This window comes from Rhinichthys klamathensis, unplaced genomic scaffold (genome assembly GCF_029890125.1).
Source record: "Rhinichthys klamathensis goyatoka isolate OS25496 unplaced genomic scaffold, OSU_Roscu_1.1 h1tg000121l_1, whole genome shotgun sequence".
Taxonomy (NCBI): Eukaryota; Metazoa; Chordata; class Actinopteri; order Cypriniformes; family Leuciscidae; genus Rhinichthys; species Rhinichthys klamathensis.
Genome location: NW_026606658.1, coordinates 1,271,349 through 1,298,033, shown reverse-complemented (window position 1 = coordinate 1,298,033; position 26,685 = coordinate 1,271,349). Strand labels below are relative to the sequence as shown.

Sequence of the window (26,685 nt, the reverse complement as noted above, 5' to 3'; positions counted from 1 at the left end):
AAAGTGATCAGATGACTTAACTTTAAAGTCGATGTAACCTTATAAAGAGTAACTGCATAATAATAATATCATTAATTCAGCCTTTATTTACCAAATTCCAAGCTTTCTTTTTCATGTAAACAAAGAAACAAACAAAAAGGAAAAACAATAAATGAAGGAAATTAAAGGTGCTCTAAGCGATGTCATGTGTTTTTTAGGCCAAAACATTTTTTGTCACATACAGCAAACATCTCCTCACTATCCGCTGGCTGCCTGTCCCCTGAACACACTGTAAAGAAACGCGATCTCTGTAGACAGCCCATGCTTCACAAACAGCACCAAAAACAAACTGCAGCGACCCGCTCCCCAAAACATAACAAACTGTTCCAGCCAATGACCGACAAGAAGGGTTTGGGGGTGTGGTTTGGGGGGTTAGTGTGCGGATGAGGAGGAGGGAGGGTCTAGCTAGCCTCCGTTTTGTTTGACAATAGTTCGAACGTCAACAAGAAGTGACGTCACCCAGGATCGCTTAGAGAACCTTTAAAAGAAAATATCAAATAAAATGATTTGCTTAAAGGAACACTCCGACTTTTTGGGACATAAAGCATACTAGCATACTAATCCAAATAAGTGACAAAATAACGCAAACATTTTTCTATTTACATGTTGTGATTTGTATAGTCACAGAGTGTACAAAAAACAAAGTCACATGAGACACAGACATATTTTATCCGTATAAATACTGGGAACTATATTCTCTAAAGGCGACTATATTCTCTGAAGGCGAAGCACTGCTACTTGGGCGGAGTGATAACCGCAGCACCTGAGACGAGCCGTGGTGAGGAGCAGAGAGCGCGTCTCAGGTGCTGCGGTTATCACTCCGCCCAAGTAGCAGTGCTTCGCCTTCAGAGAATATAGTTCCCAGTATTTATACGGTTAAAATATGTCTGTGTCTCATGTGACTTTGTTTTTTGTACACTCTGTGACTATACAAATCACAACATGTAAATAGGAAAATGTTTGCGCTATTTTGTCACTTATTTGGATTAGTATGCTAGCTGCAACCATTTACATCCAGTCTTTGTGCTAAGCTAGGCTAGCGGTGGGTGCGTCAGATAGAGTTATAGCACGCACGGAGATGAAAAAGGTATGTATGGACTTATCTAACTCTGGGGGATAAGGTGAATAGGCTAAAGTTTCAAAAAGTCGGAGTGTTCCTTTAAACAGTCTTGGAAAACAGACTATTAAATTTAGCCTTTAAAGATGGAACAAATATGAACAAACTGCATACCTTTCAAGTTATTAATTGTAGATTCATGAATAATTAGTAAAGCAGATACATTTACATCTACTGTACGTCTTAATTTGCAGATAATAGAAAATATCTTGTTCTTTAATTTCTGACTGCAAAGACATTTAACATCCTAAAGTACTGCAAAGTTTCCCTTTTTAAAAGAACAGAAAATACAGATGGATGAGGCTCATTCACAGGCCAGTTTGCCATCAAAGGAGGACAAAGTGATGGCAAATGCCTGTAGAGCACACATGGGGAAGCTGTAGTCCATGGAAAACACATCTTCGGCTACCCGGCCAAACTGCATCACGATGTAGTCCTCTGGAGAGAGATATTCATTGATAAGGATTAGTATTGAGAATTGTAATGTATTATTTGATACAGTCTTAAAATTGAGGTTCCAAAAGTGAACAGTTCTTAAAAGAACCCTTTTAATGACATGAAGAACCTTTTTCTACTATAAATAACCTTATGGAAAGGTTCCATGGATGTTAGAAGTTCCTCATGGAACCACTGATGTCGATAAAAGAACCTTTATTTTGTTTAAGATGCAAAATGAGAAAAAGAAGGATAACCTTCTGAGTCTCACTCACCATTATCTGGATGGACAATCTGAAAGTTTTTCACAGATGCCTGTGTAACTCGGCCATGGAAATTGAGCACATACGACTGAGTTTGCTCATTCCAGCTGGGTGATTTATTTACAAGGGTGACAAGATTCTCTTTGTTACCATTCTCGTATCGGGTGAGCAGAGACTCCAGTTCCTGGGACATGCAAAAGAGATTCGTGTGTTCAGAGTTCCTCATTAATATACACATGATTGACAGTTGTTTTAATCAGTGAATCAAACACCTAATGTATTTTATATTCTTTATCTGAGTGAAGTGTAAGAAACACATAAATCTCCAAGACATAAATTATACACTACCGTTCAATAGTTTGGAGTCTACGATTAAAAAAATAAATAAAAAATACCTTTGTTCAGTAAGGATGCATTAAAGTGATCAAAAGACATTTATAATGTTATAAACAATTTCAATTTCAAATAAATGCTGTTCTTTTTGAACATTCTATTTATCAAAGAAAAAATGTATCATGGGTTAAAATATTTAAAATAGAAAATAGTTATTTTAAATTGCAATACAATTTCACAAAATTACTATTTTTACTGTATTTTTGATCAAATAAATACAGTGAGCACAAGTCTTCTTTCAAAAATATAAAAATATTACTGTCCCCATCCCCAAACTTTTAAATGGTAGTGTATTTTCAAAAGAAATATAATATTGCTACAAATGATCAACAAAAAATGTAAACTAGAATCCTCAATAAAATACTCACACTTTTTGGTCGAATAACGACTCTTTCATCATTCTCGTGCATACCAGGAATGATTACTATCATTTTCCTGGGACCTTTGAAACCCAGAACATTTTTCTCCTGTGTGACGGCAAAGATAAAACTTTTTTGCAATCACAATAAAAAAAATATATATATTTTTTAAAAGTTACTGTAGACATCTAATGGGCAATTAGCATCTTACATAATATATTGCGGCTAGCTCTTGTCGCAGTGTATCCGTTTCTTTGAGGAATTGTTTTCTTTCTGGATTCTCGCCATTATCGTACACAGTGAATTTAGTCCCCAGGACATTTGACCTGAGGAGACAAATCATATATCTTTGCATAGGCAGAATTACAAACAATAAAAGTATTTGTGATAACTTAACACACTATAATGGCACTCACCTTAGTTTGCCTATGTAACTGTCAGTATCTCTAGATAAATCTGTAGGATCGATTGATATCAAATAATTTGAAGTTGTACACTTTTTTCTTTTCCTGCCAGCCATCAGAAATACCTGCCCATTCATAGGACAAGAGAATAACCATGTGTTAAGAGATGAAAAAAAGATAGTTTTTACAAATTTTCTTTATTCACAGTCACACTCCTGCTAACCCTTTTCCCATCCTCCTTTTCCATGTGGAGGTAATAGGTGGGATAGATCCCTTTTTCCATTCCCCTCCTGTCTCTGGTGATCCTGCACTGAATAGTTCCATCTCTTGGAGCAGGATGCATGGAAAACTGTTCCAGATCCTCCAAAGACATAGGAGAGGACTGGATAAGACAGAAAAAAACAAGGATATATACAGTAATACACTGCCCGGCCAAAAAAAAAAGGTTGCTGTTTGGATTTACATGCTTAAAAGTCTTTGACTGGATCATTATTGCAGTGATTATGTTTCTAGCTTGTTAAATGTTTGGCAACAGTTCTTCTAAACCTAACTGATGGATGGAGTGTGTAGCTTTTCATTTCTTAAACAACCATGTAGGAAGGCACATCATGGCCATCTTCCAGGATGACAATGTCAAGATTAATCAGGCTCAAATTGTAAAAGAATAGTTGGGAGGGAGCATGAAGAATTCAGACCTTGGAGGGTTAGTTCACTCAAAAATGAAAATTCTGTCAGTACTCAGCCTCATGTTGTTCCAACCCCGTAAGACTTTCGGGTAACACTTTACTTGAAGGGGTGTGCATAAGACTGACATGACACCTTCATAATCATGACATGACACATGTTATGAATATGAAGGAAGTTTTATGCATGTTTGTGACAACTGTCATTAAGTGTCATTCGCTCAATTATGACATTTTTAATGCAAATATGACATTGTTTGAGATGTCTTTGTTATGACACCTTGACATAAACCAATACATCATAACCTGTCAGTGTCTTTGTCATGACAACTTGACATTACTAAGACAACACAACCTGTCATAAACACGACATAGCAGATTAATTATCAAACTTAAGAAACCACTTAGCTTTATTGGTTAACATTACATTAAACTGTCAGGTGGTTGGTTTTGACATTGGCTGTCATGAAGCCATTATAACTGTTTATTGACAAATTAAATTTGTACCACTGTAGTTGAGGTCACGAAAAATATTCATGACACAGTTATAATAGCCTTATGACAGCCAATGTCAAAACCAACCACATGACAGTTTAACTTAATTTAATCTCAAGTTGTCATGACAAAGACACTGACAGGTTATGATGTTATGGTTTAAGTCAAGGTGTCATAACAAAGACATCTTAAACAATCTCATATTTGCATTCAAAATGTCATTATTGAGCGAAAGACACTTAATGACAGTTGTCATAAACATGCATAAACCCTACTTCATATTCATGACATATGTCATGTCATGGTTATGAAGGTGTCATGTCAGTCTTATGTACACCCCTTCAAGTAAAGTGTTACCGATTTTAGTTCAACTTCGGAACACAAATTAAGATATTTTTGATGAAATCTGAGAGCTTGCTCACTCCTTTTCATTCTGTCGGCCCAAAAAAGTTAGTAAAGACATAGTTAAAATAGTCCAAGTGACTACAGTGGCTCTCAACCTTAAGTTTATCAAGCGATGAGAATACTTTTTGTGCGCAAAAAAACAAAAATAACGACTTTATACAACTATTCATTTTCTTGTGTGTTCACGAGAGCGTCGCGACACATGCACGAGAACTGAGAAGATGATGCAGATGGGTCGCGATGTAGTGTTTAAAATGGTTCTAAAGTGTGCATTTCCTGGATGTCCATATTGTGAGAAACGAACGAGAAAACGTAAAAGTGCCTTACCAATGCAGCAAAAAGAATGGCTTATCTTTCACACTTTCCCATCAAATGATCGTGAGCGTCATCTTCTCAGTTCTCGCACATGTGTCGTGACGCTCTCATGAACACACGTCTGAGGCCCACACAGAAGAAAATTAATAATTGAATAAAGTCTTTACGTTTGTTTTTTTTTGCGCTCAAAAAGTATTCTCATCGCTTGATGAACTTAGAGTTGAGCCACTGTAGTCACTTGGACAATTTTAACTGGACTTGGACTAATTTTTCAACTTTTCTGGGCCGGGAGATGCAATTGCCTAGCAGCCTATGGAGGAGTGATCCAGCTCTCAGATTTAATAAAAAATATCTTAATTTGTGTTCCGAAGATGAACGAAAGTCTTACGGGGTTGGAACAACATGCGGGTGAGTAATTACTGACAGAATTTTCATTTTTGGGCGAATTAACCCTTTTAATTCATTGAAAGTCTTTAGGATGTGCTGGAGGAGACTTTACAGAGTGCTTGACTCTTGCATTGTCAATATAAGACCTTGACCAAAAATGTATGCATCTCTTGATGGAAATAACATCACAACATTTATTTCCATCAAGTGGTGCATACATTTTAGTTTTTGGTTGTCATCCTGGAATGTGACCCTGATGTGTCTTCTATATGTATATATAAAAATGAATGAATTTCAACTAAATCTTACCTTTCCCATGTCCAGAGAGTCACTGTCAGAGGAGGGCTCCTTATAGTTGGAGTTTAAAGAAGCAATATCGTTATTATTTTTTGATCCTTTTTTAGACTTCTTTGATGTTTTTTTAGCTTCACTCTTCTTGTCCTCCTCTTCTTCGTTCTGTTTTTCTTCCTCACTATCACTGAGATGACATCTCACTACAATGACAGAAAACTTATGTCATCAAACAGGCCTAATCAAAGGGAAACCATCTCTTACCAAAAAGGTTAATATGACAAGACAAATATTATTTTTTAAAGCTATTTTTTACTTGGCTTCAGCTGTTGTTTCTTTGGTGTGGGAGGGACGGGGCTCTTTGTCCAATCTTTTCTTTCATCCTCACTCTCTGATTCAGGTTTTTTCTCTTCATTAATGTTGAATTCCACCACTGAATCAGTCTGAATTGCTGAAAAATACCACAAGTTGGAATGTTATTAAAAACAATGTCAGGTTATTTCCTATTTATGGATGAGGCACTGGCCTGTGCTACAGGAAATGGCCTTTAACTTGTGTCATGCTAAACAATGGAGACACATCTCCGGTACACTTACAAGACTGTTCCCCAGTCTGCACTTTCTCCTTAGATTCGTTTGTCTTATCCTTCTTCTTCACTGTTTTTTTCTCTTTCCCTTCATTTTCCTTGGCTTCTAATGCTGGTTTTGGTACTAGAATGTGCAATTAAACAAAATGTAAAGATACATCTATGGAAGCTTGTTTTCACCACGGAATATATAAAACAAAAAGTATAAAATTACAAAAAGTAATTATGACTTTTTATCTCACAATTGACTTTTTTCACAGAATTTCACGAGATAAAAACTCAGAATAGTCGATTAGTTGACTTTAATGCTCTGCCATAACACTTTAAGCTTGACGTTGACTAGTCGCTGGTTATGGCCTAGTATAGAGGGCCCAACAGAATAAAAAAAATCTTGGAAGTCAAACAGTTAAAATGAGAAATAAATGCATACTCCGAAAGCGCTCCAAAAGATATGTTAGATTATACCATCTGAATGCTCAAAATTGATCGGGAGAATGTAATGTAAAAACATGCTTTTTCTGTAAAGCTGCTTTGAAGCAATATGTATTGTGAAAAGCACTACAAATAAATGTGAATTGGATAGAATATAAAGTCGGAATTCCAATAAAGTCCAATTCTGAGAAACATTTTCTCGCAATTGCGAGTTTTTACCTCTTTATATCTTGCAAGTCAGAATTGCGAGATAGAAAAAGTCAGAATTCCAAGTTTATATCTCACAATTCAGACTTTATAACTCGCAATTGCAAGTTTATATCTGACAATTGTGAGGGAAAAAATATATAAATTGCAATAAATATAAAGAGTCTCAATTACCTTTTTTATTTGTTATTCAGTGGTGGAAACAAGCTGTGTCCATACACATCACATTGAGGCAGATGTAAAAACGATAATAGAAAATAGTGAAAACCCTTACATTTTGTTTGCCCCTTTTTCACAGCCTTCTTCTTAGTTTTCTTTTCATCTGCTTGGCCCTCTGTGTCTAAAGGGCATTTAGGGCTGTGCTGCGGGCTGATCTCTAGATCAATTTTCTTTGTGATAACCTGAAGAGAATGAGCTGCCTCTTCCGATGCCTCTTCTGTCCTGGATGAAATGTCCAGTTCTCCTAAACAAATTTCTTCCACTGTGTTTTCATAAATCTGCACAGGTTGCGTGTCTGATAAGAAAAAGGCAGGGTATTATTTTCTATAAAGCTCTACAAAATGAAAATCATTACTAATAAACAATTATATGTTAACAATAATATAGGCCTAGTGTAAGTGTGTACGAACCATTGAGGGAAGTGTTGCTCTGAGACTGGCTTATCAATAAAGCTGTATCATCAGCCTCAGCTTTCTGTTTACGTGTCTTGGGGCGAATGTCCTGATTCGCTGTGACCATACGGGAATCTGCCCTTCTTCTTTGTTGTTTCTTCATTAAAAGCGAACGCTATGAGAGTTGACATGATTAAAACTGCTGTTAAACATCCAGTTATTTATTATAGACCATATTCCCAGCAATGCCTAATTCAAGCGTGAAATTAAGCATGACAATAATGTAAAAGGTAAAATAATACTGGAAAAACAAATGTTACTGATAAAATATGCAACACAAGTAAATGTCTAATCAAAAGACACTCACCTGATTGTCCAGCTTCTGCTGTCGGACCTCTGCGTCCTCCATTTCTTTTGTTGAAAAAGAACAAATATCAACATTCTGGCCGTACTAAATCATTTATACAAATGATCCACTATGTTGTTATTGTCAGACACTCACCAGCCAGAATACACGCTCAAAGCCTGAAATAAAAGTCTCATTGTCCCTGTCCGTCTCAGCAGCTCCATATGACATCCCCACCTGCTTGCAACAGAAGCTAAAGAAGATTACAGCGGATAAAGTTCTTATGCTCAACACACCACTGAGACGTCATGTAGAATGGATCTTTCTTCATCACAGACATCAGAGACTGGTTTATGACTCTGAAGTGCTGAAAACACCATCAATATCATATTATTCTAAGATATTGGTTGTATAATACCATATCTATTATACATTTCTGCACCCTTGAGTCAAAATAAGTATTTTGTGCTAGACTAAGTGTTTTCTTTTTATGCATGTTTATCCCACATTACAATTGCAAAATATAGTTCTAATGATATGAGGATTTAAAAAGCACAATATTGCATGAAATTAGGCTTTTTCCTTCATATACAGTAAGCTTATTGTAGCTAAGGCAAGACACTACAGGGAAAACTGATTTTCAGGAAATAAAATAAAAAATGTTTATCAAGATTATTTTTTGCCTAGCATTAATTGTATTGTAGATACAACTATTTGACTTACATAACCTAAAATAGCCATTTCTCTAGTTCAATTTGATGCTTTGCATTCATGCTAACCTTAAACCCAAATGCTAAAACAGTTAGCTATGCTATGGCTGCGTGGGGTGGGGTAACAGTTTATTAAAAATGATGTTACCAGTTATCAGTCATATCCTCTGTTAAGGCAAAGTCACATGAGTTTTTTGTTGTGCATTGAAGGATTTATGTGGTAAATGTGTTTCCATTGTAGTCTATGCGCATGTCTTCTTTTTGGAAAAAAAGGTTTATGGCTAAATTAAGCACATACGTTTGTTTGTGCACATTTTTAGAATTCATGCACATCTTTATGTCTCCATCCAGCGTTTTTGTTTTTGCTATCCCAAAAGAAACACTCTAGCTATAGTGACTGAACACTCATGTGACAGGATTATAGTACACACACACAAACACACACTGCAATTGTTTTTGTGCTCAATTTAAAGTCCTAAAAGAAAAACAATATAATGTTTTTTGTCACTTTAAATCGTTCACTTTAAAATCTGATTACTCTGTTCTTCGATTAGTTAACTGGCACCCCCCTTTTTTTTGCATAGACATAAAAATCACTATCCAAACTTAAATGGTTGTAATTCAGGAATGCTTTGGAATATAGACCTATGGCTGGTCTTGTTTTAAAGAAGACATTTTCCAGATTATTGTAGAAGTCCAGAAATTGTAAAAAATGAAACAGAAAAAAAGTTATATAAGTTTGAGTTTATGAAATTGTGTAATGTAAAAATATAATGATTAATATTTTATATAAAATATATATATTACAAAATATATTTTACTCTAAAACTGCAAGAAAAATAAAGTCAAATATCTGAACAAGTTGTATTCCAAATTTTAGGTTGATATCTCAAAAAATGAGCTTTCAGTATGATTTTATTCGGGCGCAGTACCCAACTTTTTCACTAGGTGAACACCAGAATCCATTACTGCCCATATAAGGGCGCCTCCATTTTCATATGTTTTGAGTGATCTGAACCATGTATTTCCATAATTTTCATACAATTTATGAAGTAGACATCCTATTCAGAAGTAGTAGGGGTGGTTTGGCAGTATTGGATTTGAATTAAACCTCTAATAAATGCATAAAGACTACGTTATAGCGTTATAGCTCGCAGCCGCATTACAAATCGAGAATCCATACATTTTTCTTTATATTTAAAACATTTTCAGACCTTTTTTTCTCATAAAATGGAATTGGTGTTATCTTTTGAACTCATGGCATGAAAACAAACTGAGGTTTCTACCAATCTTTCATGATTTTTCATGTTTATTGTTATTTCAAAATAAAGGCCTAAATACTCCTAATGAATATGAAATATTCTTGTTGCAAATTGATAAATTTCTGCTCCTCTGTAATATATTTTAGATAACAGCCACCAAATATGAAAACTAGAGATTTTAAGCTTTCAAATGATATATAGTTTGGCAATATTACTTTAGGTTTTTACTAAGATATTATTGTTTTAAACATGCAATGGCAAATGGGCCCGCCGGCGGGCCCATGCAGGGTTAAGAGGTTTTAAGTTCTTGCATAAATCTGATTACTCTGTTCTTCGATTAAGTTCTTGCATAAATTAGATAGTGTGGATCTTAATTCAGCAAATTATCTCTCATTGTTACATCAGCAAGTGTTACAACTCACCTCCAATAGTGTGGTAGGTTGCAACAACGAAACTCTTTATATTTGACATTGACTCACATTATCTGAGGTTTTGTAGTACGTCGGTCCAAGTTAGTTTTTGTTGTAGTAGACAAATGTAGATACATTGTATCAAAGTTTGAGAGATCTATAGCACAAACAACCACTAAGTTTACTGATGCTCAAACAAAAAGTGTTACGTCTCCCCTATATCGAAATGACATGGACAGAAATCTCCACTTGAGTAGCATGTACACATTTAAGTTTGTTTTGTATCTTATTCTGAAGGGTTTTACTCTGTTACAATATCATTAGCCTGATTTATATATAATTTTATTCCTTATAACATTTTATTCCCAAAAACATAGTGAATTTTTTTTTTCTGTTGACAGTAACCTTTTTTCTTATTTATGGAGTGATCCGTAAATCCAAAAGTTATCCAAATCCAAAATACTGCCATTCTAATATGCTAACAAAATGAAACGTGTATTTTGAACCTTGCTTTATGTTCAGATGTCAGGAAATTGATGTAAAATAGTAGGCCTATGGTGATATTGGTGAACATTCTTGCCTTAATGCAGTTTACAAAAAATACATTCCATTCCATTCCATTCTCCAAACCGGCTTATCCTCTACAAGGCCGCGAACGAATACATTTTCTTTAAAGGGAAAAGATAAGCAGTACAATAGTGTCTGTGTCTCAAACTTAGTGAGCCAACTATTTTTTTTATTTATGATCATAAACAGACTAATAATCTATGCTAATAATCCATCAACAACAGACTAACCACCCCGAACACAAGATGGCAGTATCTCACCTCAGCTTGTTTATTTCACAGCTGAAGAAAAAGGAAGCTGATCACGTTACTCGCTGACTCAATGTTTTGGACGTGTTTTTAATATCTCGTATCTGTTTTATCTGTGTATGTAATACAATCTAAGTGAAAATACCATAAAACATTTTTCGATCGGGTGGGATGAAGGTAGTGATTTTACTTTATTTGTTGACGTTCGTATCTTAGCTAATTAACTTGCGCTAGCTGTACTACAACCTGGAAATCGAGCACTACTACAGTAAGTATCACACTTAACAATATAAATATAAAGCGAAAACGGCTCTTCTAACTATTCTCTGGTGTAAGAAGTGTTGTGACAGATAACAGACAAAAGGTTATCGAGTTAAAATCCAATACATTAATGCCAAAGTATTCCTCTTAACAGGACTGCTAACATTAACATGTTCAGTTTTAACGCATTTAAGTTACCCTGTAATCATGGGTAAATCACATTATTGACCACAAAGCTGACGAATAGTCATGATTAATGGGGTTTTAGAGGAAGAGGAGGGGCAGATGATTCATCGCTAGGGTTAAAAGAGCGAGTCAGGAGATGTGTGTCCCCTAGATACTCAAAATCAACAATTTGTGATGTTTTGGAGAGTAGACAGTAACGTTACCAGGTCTGAGGAATCTGTTGATTTCTCCCTTTATGGATTTATGAAGATATTTGCTCTCCTCAAATTATGGAAAACCAAAGACAAAATAATGTGAGTTCATAGACTTAGTAAAACATTCATGATAAGGGATGTTTGTTGTTGTTGTTGATGACTCATGTTCACTGTTTTTCCACAGATGTCAATGGTGCCATGTTACGTCTGGTAGGATGATCAAAAGTCAAGAGCAAGATGTAAGATCTCTTTCTTATTATTTCCAGTTCGGCTGTGTTATGTGCAATGACAGATCTGTATATTGTACTAAAACCCCTAAGCAATAAGATCTTATGGGTCTAAGATATTGAGGCTTAGAAGATGGGCTGCAGGATTCTCTTTTTAAAGGTATAAAATGTCATACATGTTTTATAACTGTACATGTTGATCTTTAAAAAAACATGTTCCTTTATTTTTTCTTTAGGAATTCATTGCAGTGAGAGTTCAGGATCCTCGTGTTCAGAACGAAGGGTCGTGGAACTCATTTGTGGACTTCAAAATTTTCCTTCATGTGAGTATTTCTGCCTCAAGGATTTCTGATAATATTACAAGATTACAATATAATAATGTGACTCTTTCCAAGTTACAAAGTACTTCATTGATCAGTTCTACTTGAAATGAGGGCCAGTTGCATAAACTGCTTAGACTAGACTTAAAAGTTAGTCATCTATTTTTTTTTTTCTGAAGTTTTTTAAGTCTTTACTTAAAGGTAGGTCTAATTTGAATTGGAACAGTAAGACTGATTATTACCCCTTGGTTAACTGCTAGTTGGTCAAACTAGTTCTTCTTAAGACACAAGTTTATGCAACTGGCCTCAGATTTAGATGTCAAGATGACATTGTTATAAAGAATTTCTTAACAAAGACTAACGTATATGTATAAAAGTTATTTATTTATTTATTTACAACTGATCGGTAGTCCTGTATTGTTTACAGTAGTGGTGTTGATTGAATCATAGCTGTGTCCTCATTTTATTATTTCTGTCTTATCCGTGGAGTTGATGGGAGTTTCCATGCCTCTATTGTTTTTATATTTTTATCTTTTTAATGACATAATATGTGTATATCCGAATCTAGAGCGCAAGGTGGGCTATGGCTGAAATTCTGTACAATATGCAATTTAACACACAGCGAAAAAGATTCACCTTAAGTGAAAAGTTTGGTACTTTGAAGATGTGCAACAATTCTGTTAATTATAAGATTAATAAAAATAGTAATCACTAGTATACATGTTCTTATTCTTCTGTTGTTCAACAGTTGTTTTTGTCAGGCCTCATGTTAACTGTATCAGTGATCTGAATTTGGTTACTTGGTTTCATTTACCAGACAAACAGTAAAGCATTCACTGCCAAAACATCCTGTGTGAGGCGGCGATACAGCGAGTTTGTGTGGTTGAAGAAAAAGCTGCAAAAGAACGCTGGTCTGGTGTAAGTTCCTTTGCACAAACACTTCCAAGTGGCAGTATGGCTGAGATATACAGTACTGGTCAAAAGTTTGGAAACTTTACTATTTAAATTTTTTTTTAAAGTCTCTTATGCTCATCAAGCCTGCATTTATTTTATCAAAAATACAGAAAAAAACAGTAACATTGTGAAATATTACATATTTCTATTTTAATATACTTTAAAATATAATTTATTTCTATGATGCAAAGCTAAATTTTCATCAGCCATTACTCCTGTCTTCAGTGTCTCATGATCCTTCAGAAGTCATTCTAATATGCTGATTTGATACTCGGTTATTATCAATGTTGGAAACAGTTGCGCTGCTTAATATTTTTTGGAACCGGGGATACTTTTTTCAGGATTCATTGATGAATAAAAAGTTAAATAGAACAGCATTTATTCATAAATAGAAAACAATATAAATATTACTTTTTATCAATTTTACACATCCTTGCTGAATAAAAGTATTAATTTCTTTCACAAAAAAAAGACTGACCCCAAATTTTGGAATGGTAGTGTATATTGTAAAAAAAAAGTTTTCTATTTTAAATCAATGCTGTTCATTTTTAACTTTTTATTAATCAAAGAAAAAAATACCACAGGTTATATAAAAAAATGAAGCAGCAACAAGAATTATTTCTGAAGGATTGTGTGACACTGAAGACTGGAGTAATGTTGCTGAAAATTCAGCTTTTCATCACAGAAATAAATTAAAGTTTAAATAAATAAAAAAATATTTTAAAGTATATTCAAATAGAAAACCCTTATTTTAAATTGTAATAATATTTCACAATATTATAAATAAATGCAGGCTTAATGAGCATAAGAGACTTAATAATAGTAATGTTTACAAACATTTGACCGGACACTACGTCTCAGCCAAAGTGCTTCATTAAAAAATGTTTTTAAATATATACTTCAGGGAAATCATTTGTTTAGATATGCCAATTAAAAATTTAAATAATTTAGTTTAAATGTACTGTGTAAGCAATGTTATACTCCCATGTAGTAGGGATTTTTTTATTCCATCAAAACATAATAAAATCAAAAAATCAAGCGTTGCCTTTTAATTTTTTTTTTAATTTGACCAGTTACCCATAATGCATTGCTGTATTTTCCACAGGCCTGTTCCTGATCTTCCCAAAAAGTCTTTCTTCTCGTTTATTACCGATGACTTCATTGAAAGAAGGAGAAAGGGTCTTCAGAGCTTCTTGGATAAGTCAGTCTAACTTCTTAGTCAGTCTTCTAGGGCCCTATAGAGAGCCTAAGTCCCGCCCCTCCGCTTCCGGCTCATGGGACCTTGTTTCGGAAAAAATATGTATGGTAGTCAATGGCGAGAGACAACTTATCTTTTTATTCCGTCTGAACTGTGCCCTGAATTACACATATGATGTTTGTCAATTTAAAAGATAATTATGAAAGTCAAGAAAGTCGCAGTTTGTCATAAAACAGAAGAGTAACATTTAGTTTTATGTGAAAATCGCTCAATGAACTACATCTCCCGGGAAGCGAAACAACGAGCGAGATCCGTTGCTCGTGTGTGTGCAGTCTTGTACAAAACACTCAGGCATGACGGCGTAACGTTACGATTATAACGTAAGACTATAGAAAAAATGACAGACGTTAGCTTCAGTAAAGTTAGCTTCATTCATTGAGAGAAAATGTGCGCCTTTTGGGTTTGTAGTCTTTGTAATTACGTATTTTCAAAGTCTTATACCTCAACAGTTTTACATCAAACTGCGACTTTCTTGACTTTAAAATGTATCTTTTAAATTGACAAACATCATATGTGTAATTCAGGGCACAATTCAAACGAGATCAAAATATTTGTTGTCTCTCGCCATTGACTACCATACAATATTTTGTCCGAAATAAGGTCCCATGGCGGTCGACCGGGAGGGGAGGGACTTAGGCTCTCTATTTTAAAGATCTAAGTGCAGGGCACAAGCAGGGCGTGTCCGAATCCACTTTTGCTAGTTTAATGACGGGGAAAATGGTCGGTGCGCCCGGCACATGGTCTAAAAGGTCTCTCTTAATGCGTAATGGGTGTGTTTTGGGCTTTACGTGCAATAAACCAATCAGAGTCTCATCTCCCATTCCCTTTAAAATCTAGTTGCGCTCGCGCCATGGCGGATTCGCTATTTACATGCGGAATTTGATAGTGGAAAGACTGAACGTGTCTCCAGAGAGAAAACGGATCTGCTTGTGCGCGAGGAAAGCGCGCAAGCAGACCATCTACGGGACAAGCCAGTGTGTGTGTAATAAGTGTACGAGAGTTGTGGACCCGCCTATAGGCGCATATTACTAACACGCTCTTTAAATAACAAAAAAAATATTGCGCCATTGACCAACTGAAACCTGGTCTAAAGTCTATTTCAGTTGCCTAAAAATAGCAACGCGTCAATAATGCGCCTAAACACACCTCGTTTTCAGACCAGCACACCCATGGGCGCAAATGCATTTGCCATTTAAACAACGTGGTGCAGGATATGAAAATGATAACTGCGTTGTGCTGAAACTAGCAAAAAACACTTGTGCCGCGCTCCGCGCTGCATTGCACCGGGTGTATGATAGGGCCCTTAGTGTTTGCTGGTGTTACAAATAAAAGAGATAAAAATAGCATTACAGAAATATTATTTGAATGTTAAACATTTAATTCCTGGCCTTTCGTCTTCATCTACAGGGTGCTGCACATGACAGTATGCCTGTCAGATAGCCAACTCCATCTTTTCCTGCAGACTCAGCTTCCTGTCAAGCACATTGAGGACTGTGTGCAGGGTCACACCCCTTACACTGTGACAGAGGCCATTCTGAATTATGCTTCCTCCAACCTCGGCTGGGTCCAGGAGGAAGGGGCCGGGGCCCAAGAATTATGGCCCACCCCTGTTCCATACGAATCTGTAGAGAGGTAAAAACTGGTCGCAATGACAAAGCACATGATGTTGTAACATTAAGACCACTTATCTCCTAATGATATACTTCTCTTCGCAGTCCTGCTCCTCACCTCCCTTCATTACAAAGTCCAGGAGCCACATTCAATGGACCTCCAAATGAACTTGCAGACGTTTCAGACTCCGAGTGCGGACTGAGTGACGCAGATCAGACTGCACATGACCTGAAGCAGATTATTGACCATGAACAGCTGCCTCAAGAGGGAGAGAATTGCATTAAACTAGTAGTTGAAATCCACCCGAATCTTGTTGGTTCTGTAGAGACTGAGGAAGAGGGTGGAAACATTGGATCAAATAAGGTCACCAAAGATCTACAAAGGTATGATTGTGAATATCCTGCTCCACAGACAGATGGACACCTTGAAAATGAGCCTCTGCAAGGAGATACAAGCAATGAAGAAGATCTTGATCAAGAAACGTCTGTTGGCGAAGATGTTGTTGACATAACCTCAGTAGATGGAGTCATTGAGGAAAGGACTCTAGGTGATATCAATGAAGCGAAGAAGGGAGGTCAAGACGCTGGACTTGAACAGGACAGCACTGTGAGACAAACCCCTAAAGAGGACCTTTATGAAGAAGATCCAAGAGTAAGGATCCATAATAACGAAGTAACTCTGGATCTCAGTGCTGTCAAGGAAGACAATGCTAAGCATCACAGAGAGAATGTACTTGAAAGCGCAGCTACAACTGTAGATGTTGCACACCATGATGCTTTTGAGGAGAACATGCCAAATACTAAAGATCATGATAAAGCAGAATTAACAGCGAACCATATGGTCCAAGAGAATGGAGTCAGTGATGAAGACTACAGCGAAGATGCTGCGATCCAGGAAGAGGCCATGAATGCAAATGTGGAGCATATAGGTGAGGTGAACAAGCTCAATGCAAAATGTCATCAGCCCGGGAGTGGCATTTTGATACTTGAGGGAATTGAGGAAGCAGTGAGTACACAAACCGACCCCGTGACAGAGACTGTCAGCAACCTTGATGCAAATACTGCTGATGTCAACAAGCTTGTTTTACAAGCCATAAAGATTGATTCAATGCAATGTCAGGAGACAGACAGTCATATAATCAGCATTACCCACCAACCAGATACTAACTAATTCCCATTGGAATTGGTACGGTCATAGACTGGACCCATTGTGTTCAAAGAGTCCTCCCACCAGCTCTTTCTCAGTCAACATCCAAGACGTTCTTCTACTGTGATCTCAGAATGAGTGAGTGAATGTAGCTGTAAAGGGAGGAACACGTCACGTTTTTTTGCATTGGTCCACTCTTGTTTTTTTCAGTTACAGACTGTTTACAGAAGATACACTGAATGATTAGACAGGCTGTGTTTTTCCCAACAAACAATGTGAACAAACAGAGATAATGCACTTACTAATGTGCCATTCAGGATCGTGAGCAAATTGCACTTGCCACGATTAATTATGAATCCATTGTAGTGAGTGAGAAAGGGAACTGTACACAGAGCAGCATATAAATCGCTATGGCACCTTGATTCTAATTTTCTCCATTCTAAATCAAAATAGTTTTGTGTTTGTACGATTGTAGCAACTTTACCGTCAATCAAGAATTACCACATGACATGCTGATCTATTGTAGCATTTTCAAAACCCAATTTTGACTGACTTATCACTTTCTAAAGCACTTCCCTTTTTTCCAACGGTAAAAACATGTTGCTTGTTTGCTCTGCATCAAATTCTGTCATCATTTTCTCACCCATGTGTTATTCCCATGTGAAACACAAGAAGATATTTGGAAAAATGTCTGTTTTTCTGTCCCATGTTTTTTTGGACCCCATTGACATTTATTGTATAGACAAAAACCTTCAAAATGTCATCTTTTGTGTTCCCTTTGAATAGAGAAAATCATACAGGTTTGGAACTCCCATCAGGGTGAGTATATGATGACAGAATTTACTAGTATCTGTTCAGAATTAGTGTATTTGTTGAGAGTGTGTTGTCTTTGGGATTTAATTTCCTAGTTGCTTAATTTATGGTCAGAACACTAATTTCCATACAGAAACTTTATGCGCTAAGAAAAAACCCAGGTACATTAGAAATTACAGTGCACATTGTTTGCAATGGTAATGTACTTTATTTTCCTCTTCCTAATTTAATGTTGCACAAGGTTGTAAGTACGCTGCTCATTGACTGTTTGTCTATATTCTGCTGTGATGTTACAGTGAACAGAAACGTACTCAAAAGGGATTTATTGTTGATTAACAGGAAAGAGAACTTCTTTATTTCCTTAAAAAAAGGTGATCTTTTATCACACACAGGTGTTGTTTGTTTTGCAAATCAGCACAGTAAGACGATTAGGAATGCACAATAGCATTATTACAAAAAATTAAAGCTAAATTATAATTTTTATGTTTTTAAAGGATTTTTAAGTTACAGTTTTTAACAGTTTGAAGTTTTGCATTTTTATTCTCAGTGAAGAGTGTAAGAACATTCTTGGCTTCACGCCACACGGAATATGGTTTTACATTCATTTGAAGAGCCACCACACCTGTCAGGCTCGACTACATTCTACAGGTGCTCATCACTGTATGTACGTTTGGATTCACCTGTGTGTTTACTAACAGCAAACCAATAAAGACAAAGTGGCTAAAATGAAACTAAATTCCCTCTGATCCATGAGAAAACACATCGGAACAACAATTCACTATACCAATCGATACCATTATATTTATTATTTACTTACCAAGTATGCGTGGACAGACACGCATGGAAGCAGCCAAAGCATTTTCGACTAAAGCCTGGAATAAACTAGCCTACATGACTTTGATTCCGTCCATTTGGAGGATATCAAACATGTTAGATCTTTTGAGCCGATTTTAGAACACATTGTTTTCATTTGTCATGCGTCTCATATAGCAACAACAAGGCACATGTTTCAGCGTTAGTTTGTAATGACTTGAAATTCAGGTAGTGTGAGATCCTCACTCGTTTAGTTTTTCCTCTGTAACTATTTACACAGCTGGCAAGTGAAAGATGACTAGTGTTTTAAAATCTGTTCAGATTTTAAAAGTCATGAAGTGTATTCCAGCCTTAAAAGGTGCCTTAAAAAATACAAGATTATTACTTTTATGTGAAATTATGTGAAAGCATGAATTGGATACAGTGGGTCAATGTTTTATTTCAAATACATTTTTTGTTTGTTTTTTGTCAGTAATCCTGGGAATGTAATTAATGGATTTGTTTGTGGTGGTGCTATCAACCAAGTGACCGAGTTAATATATTTTCAAAGTAATCAACAAAACATAATACCATATTACTTTCTTAAATATTAATGTAAGTTATGCAATCACAGTTATGGCAACAGTATTACCACAAGATGGAGACATGATATCAAACTAGGGAAAGGGAAAGCCAGCTGTTACGCAATTTATGACACTATTACTGTAAATGTTGCTACTATGTTATATATATATTTTAAAGTCATTTATATAAAAATAATATGATCAAATGAATGAATGTAAGATGCATAAAAAAAAATTAAAAAAAATTTAATTTATAAAAGACAATTTCTTACTGCTGAAAAAAAGCTTGATTTCTGACCAGTTTTTAGAAAGTACAATCAAACAGTAATTTAAAAATCAGTACCGGTATCTGTGTTAAAAAGGACCCCCAAGTGCCCCCTTACAGGCCCCTGGGGGACTTCAGACCCTGATTTGAAAATTCTTGGTCTAGCTCATCATGAAACGGCAGGATACAAAAGTATTAAAACATCTTGCACATCTATAGTTTCCTGTTCCCCAGACTCAACTTTACACATCAGCATATTCTTAGTAAAGTAGTGTAGTTTTCTGGGAAATTGCACTCAATATTTGAACTATGCTCTTCTCAGTGTATAAAATGACAGTGCTTTCAATATGTTGATAGGATCAAACACACTGACAAACAGTGCTGAGTTCAAGGCTGTCAACTGACCTCATTTCAGGCTGTGACATCGGCAGGCAGGGTGGTTTGGCTGACAGCAGGGGACTGCAGACGGAATCATGGTGTAGTCAGCCGAAGATACCCTGTCTGTGGCGATGTCCCATAGCAGAGCCTCCCTCTCTCTCTCCACTTCCTTCAGGACAGATCTGTACTCTTCACTCTCGGGGTTCAGAGGGGTCTCTTCTGCCTCGTCCTGAGAGAGGTCAAATATCAGAGGGGGGTCGTGATACTGCTGTTGTCCACTTCCTCCGCCACACGCCACTGATCCACCTGAGGGAGACAATAGAACCACTATACCAACCAATACTAGTATATTAACGGAACAAAGAAAAAAAATGCCATTGTTTATACATGGGAGCAGCCAAAATAAGTTATTAATATATGATTTTTTAGTTACATTTAAATAATGTTTTAGACATTAAAGTTTTAATTGTGTACTTGTTTATCAATTTAAAAAATGATTTACTATTGAACTGTTATTTATTGTTTACGTTTAATTACATTTTTAAACATGAAATCATTTAAAATTGTTATTTTAAAGAAATGATATTTGCTAATTTATTATTTAACAGTAACATTTAACTACATTTTTAAACATGAATGAAATACTTTAAAATATGTCTGTTTATATTTATCAATTTTAAAATGTAACTTATTACTTTGTTATTTTAATGTTACATTTAATTGCATTTTTCAAATGATTTAGAGTTTGAAACGGTCTACTTATCAATTAAAAAAGTATTTTTAAATTATTTTTAAACATTAAATAAAAAGTTTATAATATCTATTTATTAATTTAAAAATGTAACATTAAGCAATAAATTAATAAATCAAAAAACAGCATTTTTATACAAATGAAATACTTTAAAAATGTCTTTTTATTAATCAATTTAGTTTATTTTACTTGAGATTGAGATAATGAGTGAGAAATACTTCATATTTAACTACATTTTTAAGAATAAATTAATTAGTTTTAAGTATGTCAAAACAAACTTTTTTTTTATTTTTATGAATTAATAAATTGATTCTTTCTTTTTTTCTTAATAAATAGAGACCTGTGATGTAAAAAGCCTTGTGATGTTTCAGCCTGACGGTTTGAAGGTCCCCGAACTGTCCTGCAGCGCCGCTGTTTGGATGCATGAGACTCTGATAATGGGAACAAGAGTTTATTTTAAAAAAAGCCAGTGAGAGCAAGTTTTGTTTTGTTTTGGTCTGTAAAGCAGTGTGTCATCCAAACAGACTGTACCCTATGCCCTTCGTCAGAGTCGTTGAGCAGAATGTATGTTATATCAATGCCGTCATAGCGTCGATCCGATGGTGGTTTCACACCGGCCAGGGAGAGGATGGTTGGGAAGATATCCAGACCACTAAGGATTCAAATCTAGTCATCATATGGTGAAAACAAACACAATCATGTTACACAACGTTCATAATTCTCCAGTACCTCAGCAGGGCACTGCTGGTGCTGTTGGGTTTGATCTTTTTTGGCCATGTGACCACTGTGGGAACTCTATGACCTCCTTCCCATGTGGTTCTCTTGGCTGAGCCACCACCTGCTCAAAAGAATGAAAACAGACTGTAACATGATCATTTAATTAGTGTGTTTGTTATCTAAAACAACTAAAGAGAAGGATGAAATCTGCACTCACAGAAAACTCTTATGTTCGTTCATTTTTATCTTCTATTTATGATAGGTTAAAGGTATGACACCTTACAAAACCATAAAAAGCCATTTGTTTTTAATAAATAAATTGAGAGAGACTTTTTTTTATATGGCAGCTCCTACGTTACCTCTGCTCGTCTGCCATCTTCCAACAAAAGGCCCAACATGCCCAGCAAACTGGCATTTCTGCTCCCACGGGCCATTGTCACCTTAGAAATGGATGCATTTCATAAATTTGCAAACAGAGCCTTTAGGAAAGCGACTAATCCCACTGAACACATTGAGTGAAATATGTGCAAAATAACTCACCAGTGAACCATATCAATGTGTTTTCCAGCTGCTCAGTGCTGACCGCCTGCATGATTGTCCCCACCAATGAGTCCATGTCACTGAGGCTGGCTGTGTAAGGATCTTGCGTCGTAACGTTTAGGAAGGTGTTATGGAACAGTGGGACATGCATGTGAGCAAGAGCCACATACAGCAGGAACGGCTGCTGCTTAGAAATGCTACACAGACACATTAACACAAAACAAATAATATTATCCAAATTGTACAGTAACATAAGACAAATTTTGTTACAGTCACAATTTAGTGATACCCTTATGCTTATCAGCTGATATTAGAGTTGCATTTATTTGATCAGAAATACAGTAAAAATAATCATATTGTGAAATAATATTACAGTTTAAAATAGATGTTTTCTATTTATTAATATATTCTAAAATGTAATTTAGTCCTATGATGGCAACGCTGAATTATTTGTAAAATTACTTCAGCCAGTCACATTACATAATCCTTTAAAAATCATTATAATATTTTTGTGAAAATCATAATGTATTTTTTTCAGAATTCTTTGATGAATAGAAAGCTCACAATTTTGTAATATTTTAAATTACTTTACTCTCACGTTTTGTCAATTGAATGCGTCCTTGTTAAATAAAATTATTAATCCCTTTAAAAACATCTTACTGACCCCAAACATGTGAACTGTAGTTTATTGTATCAGTTTCTACTTTATATTACTTTACATTTTTATGAGAGATTACATCTCTCATCCATTGCTCACTTAAATTTATATAAAAAAATTAATAATTTAATACCACTGTTAAATGTTGAGTAGCAAGATCATTGGCTACAGATGCAACAGGAACCAATCAGCTTGTGCCGTGTAGTTAATGATATGATTGTCAGCGAGTTGCATTAAGCACCTATCAGCATGCACCATCTAGAGTTTCATGACAGATTGTTATTGGCCATTTTAATGTCAATATAATTTATTGATTCAAACATATTTAAGTGAAGTGATATTGACTTTAAAACAGTTACAGGTCTAGATTCTCTGTGCAAGTGCACAGCTGAAATGATAAATAAATGAGACTTGGCTGCGCACACCCCAACAGATGATAATCTATCCTTGGACTGTGTCAAAGGTCAACAATGCAACTTCCCCTGCCTAGCAAACTTGTTTACAGACCAGACCTTATATTGACTGATCAAAGTCCAGAAACAGTTGCCCCTGTGAGTAGCAAAACTGTTTTTATAATCCATTTTTAATCAAGAATGTTTTTTTTGTTTGTTTCACCATAAGTGCTGAGCGTAAAACCTGTACAAGACCTTTTTAATTAACATGTTTTACCAAGAAGTTCAAGAGGTTTAATAACCTTCAATACCAATAATAATATTAATAGTACATAATAGAAAGTAATACTCATTATAAGTAATGCTCAAAAGCGCAATTTGCCAGGAAGTCAAACCACTGTGGAAATGAGCTCAGGTTGGTATCCAAATCAGAAACATATGACTTTCTGTATACAATTGGAGTCAGAAGCAGTGAACATACCTGGCTGTAAATATCTGCTCGACTGCCACTCTGGCATATCTGTCTTTAAGGCTCCATGTCTCCAAAGGTTGTTCAATTATTGTCTCATTTTCAAACAGAGGTAGTGCCACTTGAGTGTAGCATCCTTCATGCTTCCTGGCGAGTGAACATTTGACATATTTTAGTAAAGCACGAGACATAGGCCTATACAAAACCACAGGCTATATGCCATCTGATGTGTGTTTTTTGACTTAATGATGACCTGGAAAGTAACACACACCTGGTAGTATATTGATTAATGATGCATGGAGGGCAGCTGGGAAGGTCGAGGCCTGGTTCATCAGTGCAGCCCATGTCATTACTATAAGGAATACCGAAGTAATAGTCAAAACCTGTAGTGTGAACACACAAAAGTAAGCATATCCTCATGAAATAACTCAAAATAAATGAATAAATGATAAAAAAAAATTATATATCAAATTCCATGTCAAGAAATATCCAAGTTTCATGTCAAGAAATGTTATATATATATACACACACACACACACACACACACATACATGCATACAGTGCCTTTCATTTTTTTCACATTGTGTTATGTTGCTGCCTTATGTTAACCTACTAACTTTTTTTCACATCAATCTACACTCCATACACCATTATGACAAAGCAAAAAACTGATTTGTGACAACTTTGTAAATTTATTAAAAAGGGAAAACTGAAATACATACATTGCATAAGTATTTGTATCTTTAACTCAGTACTTAGTTGAAGCACCTTTCCAGCCTTTTAGCCTTTAAAGTCTTTTTGGGTATGATGCGACAAGCTTTGCACATCTGCATTTGGTGATTTTCTGCTATTCTTCTCCTCAGATTCTCTCAAGCTTCCAAACTTCTTCCATTAAGGATTATGGAGGCTACATGCTTCTGTGAACCTTCAATACAGCTGATTTTTTTTTTTGTAGTCTTCTCCAGATCTGTGTCTTGACACAATCCTGTCTCTGAGCTCTACCGGCAGTTCCTTTGACCACCTCATGAATTGGATTTTGCTCTAATATGCATTTTCAGCTGTTAGACCTTTTATTGAGAGGTGTTTGCCTTTCCAAATCATACCCATTCAATTGAATTTGTCACAGGTTACTGTAACTCCACTCGAAGTGTAGAAAACCTCTACAAGCGAAATTGGAATGCTCCTGAGCTAAATTTCAAGTTACTCTAAAGAAGTAATTAATTAGCTACTAATTATATCTTCAACAGTATAATTAGATGACTGTACTAATTACTCTCTCTAAAAAGTATTGCATTACTAATTACTTTCTAAATTCCATATCAACCTCGACCAGTTGAACAATACATGACATGAAACTGCTCTTTTAATTCTTTCAAATAAATAATATAAAATTGCATAAATTATTATTGAACTGACAAAAGTATTTAAAGGGAGGTTACATTATAAACATACATTTTAACATTAGATGTTAAATTTTGATGTTAAATCTACTATTGTTTTATATAGAATTGTTCTATTGTCTATACAGTATTTACTATAATTATAAGTAACTGAAAAATTAAGAGTAATCCCTTGCTTTACTTTTTCAAGGGAAAAGTAATTAAATAACAGTAATTAATTACTTAGTAATGCATTACACCCAACACTGGGCCCAGAATGCTATGCAATGTAATAATTTCAGTTTTTTATTTTTAATAAATTTGCAAAGTTTTTTGCTTTGTCATAATGGTGTATGGAGTGTAGATTGATGTGAACAAAAAGTAATTTAAAGTAGTTTAACATAAGGCATGAAAAAATGAAGGGCTACGAATACTTTCACAAGGCACTGTATAAATTTATATATATATATATATATATTGTTTATTTATATATATATATATATATATATATATATATATATATATATATATTGTTTATTAATATATATATATATAAATATTGTTTATTAATACATTTTTATTTAACAGTAATTCATCTTTAAAAATATCATGCATAATTAAAACAGATTAAAATGGAATGAAAAAGAAACAAAATTGTACCTCTATGAACAGGATTGTAGGAACCATTGTGTCCAAGGTGCCATTTTCCTGTTTTAAAATCAATATAAGCACCATAAATAAATGGAAAAGAAATATTACGACATATGAGTTCAGCTCGGGAGGCTTATTAGTTGCCATGGCTACAATGCATATTTGTTAATCAGGAACTAATCACAGCACAGCGTAGAGTTCATTGCTCTCAGGACGTTAATAATGTTATTCTCAGCATGTTCTCAGAGTTTCTGTACTTACCGATCATTGCTGTATAATAACCTGCCTCATGCAGGAGCTGAGCAAATGTTGTCTCATTGAGTGGCATTCCCGCGACTGACCGCACTGCAAAATTATGAGTGACCCCATTGCGCAGCCCGTGTCTGCCGGTCAGGAGGGCAGCGCGTGACGGTGAGCACGTGGAGGCAGGAGAGTGGAAGTCTGTGAATCTGCAAATCACAAGCACCCATAATTAGACAATTAGACAGGCACAAAACTGAGGCATGCATAACCAAATTATAATAACAACACAACCTTTTGCCCTTCAGCATTAATGAGTCCAGCCAGGGTGTTGGTGTGAAGATATCAGGCCTGTTCACCCAGAGGTCACCCCACCCAATATCATCGGCTAAGATAATGATGAAATTGGGTTGTTCCTTCTCACCAGTTTTGTCCTCCTTTCTAATATGGCTTTTGATATGATGAACCAGTCCAGAGAACAGGAGCAGTGCACATAATCCAAACTGTGCCATTTTAAATGCTAAATGTAAAATAAAATAAAAATAAAACAGTTATTTAAATTATGATATACAGTATTTGGCAGAGAAAAACTAATACTCTGATTGCTACTTCAAATTCTAATGAAAAAAATAGTATAAAACACAATGTGATTAATGAATCAGGCCAATCCGAGAGGGGTTCTGTGGCAGGGTTATAATAGTGAAAAAAAAAAAACTATATACAGTATATACGTAAAAAAATCATTAGTTGAAATAAAATAAACATTAACTGAAATAAAATACTTTAAAACCTCTTAACCGTCTCCAGAGCGTCGGCGCACTGAAGCGTTTTTTTTTTTATTTAGTTCAAATATACTATCAGATTTAATGTTATACCTTGACAAACTATACATCATTAAAAAGATATAAGACTCAAGATTCAGTATTTGACCACT

At 35.3% G+C, this 26,685-nt stretch overlaps 4 protein-coding genes across 7 annotated transcripts in view; 1 reads left to right on the top strand and 3 right to left on the bottom strand.

Moving 5' to 3' along the window:
- Window positions 1-26,685, bottom strand: part of calcoco2 (calcium binding and coiled-coil domain 2) — a 120,851-nt gene that overhangs the window by 17,376 nt on the left and 76,790 nt on the right. The window lies entirely within an intron of this gene.
- On the bottom strand, window positions 1,389-7,969 carry si:dkey-220f10.4 (tubby protein homolog). Its single transcript, XM_056255483.1, has 13 exons — window positions 7,925-7,969; window positions 7,790-7,833; window positions 7,441-7,597; window positions 7,080-7,325; window positions 6,183-6,296; window positions 5,903-6,037; window positions 5,605-5,789; window positions 3,234-3,392; window positions 3,023-3,135; window positions 2,818-2,932; window positions 2,616-2,714; window positions 1,867-2,038; window positions 1,389-1,594 (listed from the first exon to the last, which is right to left on the bottom strand). Exons 2-13 carry the CDS (start codon window positions 7,829-7,831, stop codon window positions 1,461-1,463), a joined length of 1,671 nt encoding a protein of 556 aa, XP_056111458.1. The 5' UTR covers window positions 7,832-7,833; window positions 7,925-7,969; the 3' UTR covers window positions 1,389-1,460.
- On the bottom strand, window positions 7,925-26,263 carry arsg (arylsulfatase G). 3 transcript variants are annotated; one of them, XM_056255486.1, is made up of 12 exons: window positions 26,046-26,263; window positions 25,773-25,960; window positions 25,521-25,568; window positions 23,753-23,864; window positions 23,494-23,628; window positions 21,963-22,159; window positions 21,782-21,862; window positions 21,435-21,543; window positions 21,237-21,357; window positions 21,046-21,136; window positions 19,982-20,260; window positions 7,925-8,005 (listed from the first exon to the last, which is right to left on the bottom strand). In XM_056255486.1, the coding sequence occupies exons 1-11, from the start codon at window positions 26,261-26,263 to the stop codon at window positions 19,983-19,985; spliced, it is 1,578 nt and encodes a 525-aa protein (XP_056111461.1). In that variant the 3' UTR covers window positions 7,925-8,005; window position 19,982. The 3 variants fall into 3 exon arrangements, with proteins under 3 accessions (XP_056111461.1, XP_056111462.1, XP_056111460.1); XM_056255487.1 differs by having other exon boundaries at window positions 7,964-8,021; XM_056255485.1 differs by lacking the exon at window positions 7,925-8,005 and having other exon boundaries at window positions 19,642-20,260.
- On the top strand, window positions 10,984-17,732 carry snx11 (sorting nexin 11). Of its 2 annotated transcripts, none has more exons than XM_056255482.1 (7): window positions 10,984-11,233; window positions 11,791-11,845; window positions 12,070-12,156; window positions 12,971-13,071; window positions 14,213-14,308; window positions 15,773-15,997; window positions 16,081-17,732. In XM_056255482.1, exons 2-7 carry the CDS (start codon window positions 11,822-11,824, stop codon window positions 17,144-17,146), a joined length of 1,599 nt encoding a protein of 532 aa, XP_056111457.1. In that variant the 5' UTR covers window positions 10,984-11,233; window positions 11,791-11,821; the 3' UTR covers window positions 17,147-17,732. The 2 variants fall into 2 exon arrangements, with proteins under 2 accessions (XP_056111457.1, XP_056111456.1); XM_056255481.1 differs by lacking the exon at window positions 10,984-11,233 and adding an exon at window positions 11,324-11,705.